The 11,115-nt window shown below is 36.8% G+C and overlaps 1 protein-coding gene across 1 annotated transcript; it reads right to left on the reverse strand.

The window, feature by feature from the left end:
• Positions 1–9,563: 9,563 nt before the first annotated feature.
• Positions 9,564–10,148, reverse strand: LOC149547640 (uncharacterized). The gene has a single exon (XM_089794162.1). The coding sequence runs from the start codon at positions 10,146–10,148 to the stop codon at positions 9,564–9,566; it is 585 nt and encodes a 194-aa protein (XP_089650288.1).
• Between the last annotated feature and the right edge of the window lie 967 nt (positions 10,149–11,115).

An 11,115-nucleotide genomic window follows, 5' to 3' on the forward strand; every position in this document is an offset into this window, starting at 1 on the left:
CTGAGCTGAGCCATAGGTGAGAGCACTTTTGATGGCAGTTCTATGTGGAGGAAAAATAGCAATATTATAGGCTCATTCATAGGCATTTCTATGAGGGCTAAGGTTGGTCAAGGGGATATTGTTAAGTTGTGCTTTGAAATATTCAGCCCAGTATGGCGAAAAGGGCTTGAGAAGGCAGTTTATAGTATAGATGAGAAGTTATGAATTCCCCTTCCTAAGAAGTACATGAGTCTCCCCCTAGGTGCAGTTGATCTAGACATAGCTCCTTGGTGGCAATCCCTGATTGTGAGGGAAAGTTTGGCCTTTTACAAAGAGTGGCCCCGTATGGAAGCGAGTATCCACTTCTTGCTTCAATGGAGGAAAATTATCGCAGATGAGGGTAAAGATTGGCTAATTAGCTATCTCACTCTGTTCAATGCCTATGTCAAACCAAGTGTGGTGTTTGATGACCTAAATGCATTGGAATTTAGTACCCTCAACTCCAAGAAGACAAGCAGGATGAAGGTTAATTTCGAATTACCACCCAATGCCACTGAAGAAGATTCCAATGAGGTACCAGAACTGATCATGGTGACATGGAAGAAGTAGGTTTTAGAAAGGGGTTGTAAAATTTTGAGTATTGTAATATAAATTAGTGTTTATGTATTTTGGTACTCTTAGGGTTTTAGTAGCAATACATTTACGCATGGTATTGGCTGGTGACAATTTCAATCTTTCAGGAGATTTTGATTAGTAGTATGTAGCTCCTTACATATGAAATAATAGTATCTTATATATCAATCTAAATGATGTTAAACGACTAGCATGTGATGTTTGGAAATTCAAATGGATGCCCTTATAATATGATTTGCAATATTACACTGTTAGATTTTGAGTTACTGAACTTATTTAGGGTTCGAGATTAATGAAATGTGATTTATTATGGGTCTGTTCAATTTTCCCGTATAGTTTAGTCTGATTAGATTTCCAAAATTTATGTTTGAATGGTTTTGATGTATATGTTGAGGCTTTGGCTAGTTCGATTTGGTTTTATATGTAGTTCCTCCTTTAGCCTTCTTGGTTTTCATTTTTTGTATGGTAAGGATCTGGGTGTAATTATGTGGTTAAGGATTAAAGGATTTAATCCCCCTGCTCTCCTCGATTGGATCATTGGTTACTTGTCATCATTCGGTAGCTTGCAAATGAGAGCAAGGATATGTGATTATAGATTTGGAGACTAGTAATGGCCAATTGGTCTAGTTTTCTTGTAGTTCTTGTGTTCACATTTTTTGGGAGAAATCTATTACAGTAGTCTAGAGATTGGCTTATTTGTTGTTTAGCTCTATTAAAGGTATGTTTTACTAGCATCTAGACAAGGTAGGTAGCTTAAGCACATTGCATATAGTTATATATTGGTGCTTTGAGGTCATAAATTTTAATTTGGGATCACAATTTGAAACATAGGCAGAAGTGATCTGATAATATATTATCAAAATGTTGAAAATTGGTATCTCACTATACTCTGTTTCAGCTTCTTCGTTATTTTATATCAATGACACATTTTGGTTCGGCTTAGAATGTTTATAATGTATCTCATGGCTTTAAATTCATGTATTGTTATTAGGGATGGTATGTATATGGTCGGGGCTACCTTTATTGCAATCACATTTCTTGTTTTCAATATACTCTATTATATAAGGACCTAGTTTAAGCCTTCCCATTTTGAATGTGTATAGTTACTATAATTTGATTCTAATAACTGTTAAAAGTCTAGAAGATATTCGAGTTAGATTTGTAGGTGTAATTTAGCCTGTGACAATGTTAAGGCACATTGGAATGGCATAGGAGAGATTTTTTCTGTAGGTAATCTTTCTGTGAATTTATCATTAGTATTTCAGAGATTAGGTTAACAATAAGGTTTTAATGGTGTGGATTTCTTAGGTTTGTTCCTATTTTTCGTATGAAGATATTCTAATTAATTTAACACTTTCAATAGGTTAGGTTAAAGATTTTAGGGTTAATCCTTTTTTGCTTCTATCATTTCCTATGGGATTATATGGAGTAAACAGCAGTTTGTTCCTATTTTGCTCTCCTTTGTGTATTCTCAGCCTGCTTTATTCTTAAACCAATCTAAATGTTTGGGTTAATTCTCATTAAATTATGCAAGGATGGACTTAATTATTCTAAATTCTTGGTAGAATTCTCCTTGTTATAGTTATGTTTGATAACTAACCATGCTTTATGATTAGCTAGCTAGCTAGGTATTATGTAAATTTGTCCCATAGCAAGCTGAGGTTTTTGATTTTGGTCTAATTATCTAGCAACAGCATCCGAAGATCCGAGGAAACTATAATTTTTAGGGGTATGCCCCTATATTGATTGTAATTTAATTATAATATTATCTAAGATAGCAGTTCACTGGGGTATGCCCCTTTTAATATTTGTAATAATATAGGACTTCTGTCTCGAGCAAGACTGGAGGTTTTCTTCTCCATTCTTTCCTACTAGTGCCCGTTTGAACAAAGAAAGCTTATGTAATTTACCATTTTAATTAATAAAATTTATCATGGCCTTGGCCATTTACCAATTGTTTTTTTTTTAAATTACAAATGACAAAAATAAACATCAATGTAAAACTAATCAATATATTTAAAATAAGAAATATAAAACATTTAACTCTATATTTAGAAAAATAGATAGTGATAATTAATATTGATTAGATATTTATTTGTGAGGTGGAAGATAAAAATGTTTTTTTTTTTTGGAAAAATTTAATCCACTTGTTACAAATGTGGAAAAGGCAAAGTTGTAATTAATGCATTCATTAATGCATGATAGACTTGGTAGAAAATATTTGTATTTTTTTACAAATGACAAAAATAAATATCAATGTAAAACTTGAGAAGTTAATCCACTTGTCACAAATGTGAAAAATATAAAATTGTAATTAATACATTCATTAATGCATAATAAATGTGTTAGAAAATATTTGTATCTTTGTTAAAAAAAATTGAATTTTACCCCTACCAAAAATAGTATGGTCCAATAGAATGAATGAAAAATGTAATTTAAAAAATAATGAAAAATTCAAAAAAGATATAAATATTTGAAGTTTATTTTAATCTTTTAAATCCTATGAGTTGATTGGTCAATTAAACTAAAAATTTGAATTGAATGATTCTGATACTTTCCTTTCAAAGGCAAGAACTAATAATACTTATTTTTAAATTGATGTCCATTTTCAATAATACTTATTTTTAAATTTATAAAAATGATCGACAATTATCAAAATATCATTTCTTAGTTCCTATTGAAACATAGAACTATTCTCGAGGGCTTCAATTTAACGAGTGATTAAAGTTTCCTTCTACAGCTAATCAGAAAGCCTCTTTGCCCTCATAAAATGTCCACTTTCAATAATGTTTATTTTAGATTGATGAAAATGATCGACATTTATAGACTAACACTTTCACAAAGACCAATGCAAGAGAGGAGGCAAAATTTGAGGTAGGGCCCTTGGGGTTAGGGTTCTTGTAGATTGCTTACATGGCTAGCATGTTTTACAGAAGTACTAAAGTCTTGGGTCATTCATTGCTATGGGAAGATCAAAAACAACAATTGGTGAGTAGGGCTTTTTCCCTTTCATGCAGGTGTGATGCTTGATTGTTTGTTAAGCTTCATGCAAAGATCTTGATCACTACAATGATTAGAAAAGGAGATCTATTCCCAAAAAAACCACCTATGAATACTTTCTCTTGTGCAAAATATGAAGAACATATGGGTTATAAGTATATAAACCACATGATTTTGGACAACACTCAGAGGTATGAAAAACAAAATCCTTGTTCCCCTGTTTAAATAGAATTTGCAGATTTCAATTTCTTTTTCCCCTTTGGTTATCCTGACTGCAAGTGTTATGTTCTTCCCAAATTTAATGTACTCGCTTGTCTTTTCCCCCTTCAATTTTCTTGATTGTGGGTCTTATGTTCTTCCCAAATTTATTGTGCTTGCTTGTATCGCTCCATCTCACGCCACATTATTTGTCGAGATATTGTTTTCCAATGTGGGTTGTTCCAAAATAAAAAATATTCAACTGAGAAAGCGTTGGGAAATGGCTTGATTACATTTAGGAAATGATAACCATTAGTCATTCCCTTGTAGTGGGTTTTTATGTGCTTCTTTATTTAACTTGACAAAAGTGAAGCCCTATGTTTCTGGTTTGCACAATGCTCTAAATGGTTTTCTTCTTCCTTTTGGCTTAATGCAAAATATAAATGTCAAATTTTGCAATATGCCAAGTTAGGCTAAAGCTTCCACCCATGTATATGTCATTTATTTTTCTACTACATTCAAACTTTTAGTTTTTGTCAACATATGCTTGATTGGATGAACTTGTAATATCTTTCTAGTTTTGAACCCTATTTGCGAGTGTAGGCAGTAGCTCAACTGAGATAATAAAAATTTGGGACATACATTTGTGTCACTATCTTTTTCTTCCTTTTTCAATATTTACTTTCCATTTCAAATGTCTCTCTTGAATGCTTCCCAATATAATGTTGCAAGAATGCTAGCTTATTATAATAATTTTATTCATTATCTTTCCTTTATCCATTGTACATTATAAAAATTATAAATGTGAAAATTCTTGAATTTTAGTAAAGGTTAGGTTTACAACAACAATCATTAACCATAAAAAGCCAATGTCGCCTTCATGCAAAACATAAATGCCAGATTACACAATATGCCAAGTTAGGTCAAATTTTTCATGCATGTGTATGTCATTTATTTTTCTAATATATTTGGAGTTTTTGTTTTTGTTAGCATAGGCTTGATTGGATGAACCTATAATATTTTTCTAGTTCCAAGTCTTATTCACAAGTGTAAGTAGTAGCTCAACTTAGATAAAATTTGGGATGTCTATTTGTGTCACTATCTCTTGGGATCTGGATGTAACTTTTAGTGAAAGACTTGCAAAAAGTTCAAAGTTGAAACAAATGCCAACTACAAAGGAATTGATCCAATATTGGGTGTACATTCAGGTAAAGAAAGAAACTAGTTTACTATTAGGAAGAATTCTCATTAAGCCTAATGTTATACAATTTCATAATGAGTTTCATGTAAGTAAAATTAGGATTTTCAATTTTATAAACAACATGGTGTGACCAAGTAGAGCTTAGAGTAAGATAACGAAAAGAGGGATATAGGCTAGATACACAAAAAATTGAAAGTGAATTGAATATCTAACTAATATTTCTTGTTAAATCTCAGTTTCTCTTCTTTATTTTAAAATCATCTTTCATTCATCTTTCATGTAATAATTAAAGGTTAATTCTAGTTGTTGTTTTGAGATCAATTTTGATTGCACACAATCATAGTTTGCATTTTCTTATAATATATAATATAAATGGGAGATTTTTTGAATTGAATTATGCAATTGCAAACATGCTAAAAGAATCCATTTTATGCCAAAGCTAGTACTCAACCACAATTAAACAATTTTCCCCTTCATTTTTTTTCAAACAAATTCACTTATGTAAATATAATGACCAAAGCAACAAATCATCAGAAAACAAGGTCAAATTCGTAATGCTTTTTAGAATATGGATAGTGATAATAATCAAATTTGTGAGCATTATTTTACTACTAATGCTTTAAGATTTCTTTAGCCTAATATACCAAATAGAATCATCTACTGAAGTGAACGACTTATGATATAAAATTCCTTTTATTTACAGGATCTTCTTCGCAAAAATTCATGAGACTATAGCAATCATAGCTCAAAAGATTTTGGGCATCCTCTTTGTGTCCACCAGCTATGGCACCAAATGTCATTTCATACCTTGTAGTGATCAATAATGTAAGCCAATTTCTATTATGTTCATAGTATGGTTTAGCACCTAAGTAGCTCTCTAAATCTAGGGTTTTCAATCGCACATGTCCTTGATTTGCCTTTATTTCCAAATATAGTGTTTGAAACAATTCAATTTCCTTATTAGATTTCATAGTATATGAAGTGCCTTGTACTTATAGGAGACCTTGGTTCTAGAATCTTAAGTTTGTCACAAAACCAAGATATATGAATTCCTTTAAAATTAATATCTAGTTTTTGATACATATTGGGCTTTGGTTAATGCAATTGTTGGGGTTATCTAATGGACAATTTATATTGAATAATATTTCAAAGGTAATTAGATCCAAACAACATAAAACACACACAATGATATACCATCATCCATACATACAAGCCTATGAGTATGTCGGATACACAAAAGTTTAAAGGTGAATTGATTATATAATTAATTCTCATTCTCTTCCTTTTTTTAGTTTTTTCTTCATTCATATTTTAGATTTTTTTTTTTTTTTAAAAAGGGAGGTAAAAACTTTATTAACAATCAAAACCACTTATTACACATCAGCAGAGGGCCAAAGCCCAAGGAACCCTAAGAAATCACAGAAAACAAAAGCAAGCTGATCAACCTTCCCTAATTCCCCTAACATCCTCAACAAGAGTCCTCTCCAAATATTGACATAACTCTGTGGGAATCTTCTCCCAATCATCAATGATCCCTCCATCTATATTTTCCAACGCCCATTTTGCCAAACTATCAGCTGCCCTATTCCATTCCCTTGGAATATGGGCATAAGACACTGAATCCATCAAGGAGCTAACTTGTAATATATGTTGCACTATCAATGACAGCTGCCAACTGACATCTGAGATCTGCCTCCCAAGGAGAAGATTAACTAGAACTTGAGAGTCAGATTCACAGATCACCTTACGCCATCCAAGAGCATAAGCCTGCTTCAAAGCATGTAAGATAGCCATCCCTTCCATCCTATTGACAGTCTGCACCCCTCTATTGGCCGAGAAAATAAAGACCACCAATCTTGAAGAATCCCTACCAATCCCACCTATGCCAGCCAGACCTGGGTTACCCCTAGAAGAACCATCTATATTAATTTTCAAAAAACCAGCCGAGGGGGGCAGCCACCCGCCCATCCTTTGGACTTTCTGCTTCACACGCCAACCTCTCCTGACACAGGCTAAAGCTCGAGATAACCTCTGTATTCCCAACCTATCAGCCATCTCCACATCGCTCTCCTCAAGTGGCAACACCAACTCACTCTTAGCATTGACAGACTCCTGGATCATACCCATAATTCTAAGCCAAACCTGGTGAATCCCCAACTTTTCACCCCGGAAAATTCTCCGATTTCTTTCTAACCAAACTTGCCATAAAAAGAAGATGCGTCCAGCGTACCAAACATCCTGCAAAAAGGGAGTCAGGGAAGGGGGCCTCCCCAGACTCATCCAGAACTCCGCAAGGGAGGAGGCATGAATACATGGCCGCTTCCAAACATCCCACCAGGAATGCCAAAGTTGAAGAGTGAAAGAGTAGCGAAAGAACAAATGCTTAGAATCTTCCTCTCCACAGCTACAGAGAACACACCTCGAAGGGCCATAAAAACCTCTCTTCTGGATATTGTCCCAGGTCAAGCATCTATTCCAGACCAAAGTCCAAATAAAGAAATTACACTTCGGCCAAGAAAGCTTATTCCAAACTCTCTTCCACCACTGAACCTCCACTCCCACAAGTTGTTGGGAAAGCAACTCCTGATACCCAGATGAAACAGTGTAAGTACCCTTAGGGTTAGGGGACCAGGCCAAAACATCCTCAGCTGAAAGGGAGCTACAGTTCTGGCCAGCTAATATGTACTGTAGTACAGTGCACTCCATATCCAACCCAAGAATCGGCCATTCCTCTGGGCTCTTCCATCTTGCCTCCACCAACTGTCCCTGAGTGTAAAAGGACTTAAAGTCGCTCACCCTTGTCCGTCCAGCTTTAGAAAACCTCTGGGACAATATGCGCAGATGAGGGAATTGAACAACCAGGGGAGGGTAGCCATCCCAAGCATCATCCCAGAAATGTGCCTCAGATCCACTTTTGCATATCCAAAAAAGGCCACCTTTAATGAGCGTAGCCCCTCTCTTAAGGGTGGTCCAAATCACCGAACCTTTCCCATAAAGGCTATACCAGGGAATATCCTTGTGGGGGATTCCAGGAAAGTACTTCTGAGACAAGATTCTAGCCCAAACATAGTCCTGTTCAACACACCATCGCCAATACAATTTGGCCGCCAAGGCAGTACCAGTTAGCATTGATTGTCTTAGTCCAAGACCCTCGAATTGCTTAGGACTACAAACAACCTCCCATTTAATAAGACTCCACTTAGATGTAGATAAACTTCCAGCCCATAAAAATTGTCTAGCTAAAGCATCCAAGTCCCTAACAAAGCTCATGGCAGCCACTTGAATCATACACCTATATAGAGGAAGAGCTTGAACCACAGATTGGATCAGCTGGACCCGACCCGCAAAGGATAGCCACCTATGGGTCTAATGAGTGACTTTGGCTCAAAATTTATCCAAAATGACCTGCCAAGACTCCCTAGACTGTTTACCCACAGAAATGGGAATCCCAAGATAGAGAAATGGAAGACTCCTAGTTTGGAATCTAAGAATATGAGCAATTCTCCTTTGAATAGACAACAGAGTGTTGAAGAAAAAGATGGAAGACTTGCCCTCATTAATTAGCTGACTTGAGGCTGTAAGGTAGACGTCCAACACCCTGCGAATGTTAGAAGCTTCCTAAATGGTAGCCATACCCATCAAAGCTGTATCATCCACAAACTGTAAGTGTGATTGAATCGGAAGGCCCCCTCCCCACTGCCAGCCCTGAATGAAGCCCCCTACTACATTCATCTTTATCAACCGACCCAAACCTTCTACCAGAAGAATAAACAGGTATGAAGAGAGTGGGTCACCTTGCCTTAGACCACGAGAGGCCCCAAAAAGATCAGAGTGCTCCCCATTAATCAAAACAGAGAAAGAGGTTGAAGTCACACAACTCATAACCCAACAGATCCAATCCTTCTCAAAACCAAAGGCACCCAAAACCTTTTGGAGGAATGACCAACGCACCCTGTCATATGCCTTAGCCATATCTAGCTTGATGAACATAGCCTTGTCTTTAGATTTGGCCATAGAATGAATAGTCTCAGTAGCCACCACCACCCCATCCAAGATTTGGCGACCTGCCACAAAGCCACTTTGCTCTTCAGAAATAAGCTTTGGAAGCCATATTTTTTAGCCTATTAGCAATCAACTTAGATATAATTTTATAAATGACATTGCAAAGAGAAATAGGGCGAAAGTGACTTAACCGATCAGCCCCTTCCTCCTTGGGAATGAGAGCAAGGAAGGTAGAGTTTAAAGCCCGAAGCATCTGCTTATTCCTCTGGGATTCTTGAACAACTGCCAGTAAATCTATCTTGATAATGTCCCAAAATTCTTGGAAGAACTCAATCAAAAAACCATCTGGACCAGGAGCTTTCCCTTTTTTCATCTGGAAAACAATCAACTCTAGCTCCTCCAAAGAAATGGCTCTCATAAGGTGCTCCTTCATATCCAAAGAGACCAAAGAAGGAATACAGGAAAGGACCTGAGCCTCTTCCATCGATTCCCCCTCTGAATCCTCCCTAAATAAAGAAGTAAAGTACTGCATAGCTTCATTGGAGATATCCTAAAAGGAAGAAAGAACCTCCCCCCTATCATTCACCAAAGTTGATATAGCATTACCATGTCGTCTAGCCTTCACTGAATTGAAGAAGAATGCAGTATTCTTATCACCCTCCTGTAGCCACTCAGTCCGGGCCTTTTGTTTCCAAAAGATTTCCTCCCTTAGCTCCCATTCCTCCACAGATCTTAAGACTCTAGCTTCCTCACTTAACGGATGTTCAGACACCCCATCTTCCCTAATATTCCTAGTGATATCATTCAACTCAGCTTGAGCCACCCTTTTTGCATGGAAGATATTGCCAAAACATTGCCGATTCCATCGTTTTAGCTGATATTTAGTGAACTGGAGGAGTTTAACAAAGATATACATTGCTGTACCATGGGCTGGTCTACCAATCTTCCACCACTCAGCCACACATCCATATAGGTCTGGGTCCCTCAACCACATGAACTGGAATTTGAAAGGTGGCCTTTGAGGCAACTGGGTAGAAGAAATAGCAAGCCTAATGGGCCAATGGTCTGAACCACACCAATCCAAAATGTCATAACTGGAAGACCACACTCCGCACACCCAAAAACATGAAACCATAAACCGATCCAGTCATTCAGCAACACATCTATCTCCTACCCTTCTATTGTTCCAAGTGAATTGACCATTGTTGGGTTTAACATCCACTAGATTGAGTGCCAATATATTATCCCAGAATAACACCGAAGAGGGCTCAAGTCTAGCATTGCCCCCCCTTTTTTCAGATAAATCAAGGATAGCATTAAAATCCCCTGCCATAATCCATGGTAAGTAAGGAAATTGACTACAAACAAAATGAATATTATTCCATGCAAGAAGTTTACCTTGGAAATCAATAGGAGCATAGACATTGGTAAATAGAACAGATCCCCCCGACTCAGGGCACAAAGAAACCATGGATAAGGAGGATCTAAAAGATAACCACCATAAAGGATGAATCTTGTGAGGGTTCCAGAGACATGCCACCCCCCCTAAAGAGCCCTGCGCACCAATGCACTGACACTGCCCACTCTTCCATAATTTAGGTGTCAGGCTCATCATGCACTCAATAGAGACCTTCATTTCCTAAAGAAAAAGAACATCAGGAGAATGACTTCTAACCAATTCTCGAACAGCTTTTTTTCTAGGGCCACTGTTTAGGCCCCTAACATTCCATGAAATAACGATCATTTTGGGGGGGACGAAAAATGAGAATCCAGGGTCTTAACAGATCTTGACTCCACCAGAGTTTCCCCAACCATCTTGATCTTCTCCAAGTCCTTCTTATGTCCACTCTTACCGCTTTTCTCTAAAACCCCCTTCTTGCCATCCTTCTGAAGGATACCCAAATGGGAAGATGACTTGCCACGCTTGTCCATATCTAAAGCAGTCATCCTTGCAGAGAGAACAGGGCCCTCTTCTCTCTGACCTAAATCAGCATTTGACTCATGAACCAATTGGGCACCTATATGCACATCAATGACCATAGGCGTATCAGATTCCACCTGTAGATTTGGGACAGGAATGGAAGTGGCAATTGCCAGGCTTT

This window comes from Cupressus sempervirens, chromosome 7 (genome assembly GCF_028749045.1).
Source record: "Cupressus sempervirens isolate cs-2001-9-10 chromosome 7, ASM2874904v1, whole genome shotgun sequence".
NCBI lineage: Eukaryota > Viridiplantae > Streptophyta > Pinopsida > Cupressales > Cupressaceae > Cupressus > Cupressus sempervirens.

What these genes read in the sequence shown, in the direction of transcription:
- LOC149547640 (XM_089794162.1), bottom strand. Translation starts at nt 10,148, where the DNA reads ATGGTTTCATGTTTTTGGGTGTGCGGAGTGTGGTCTTCCAGTTATGAC.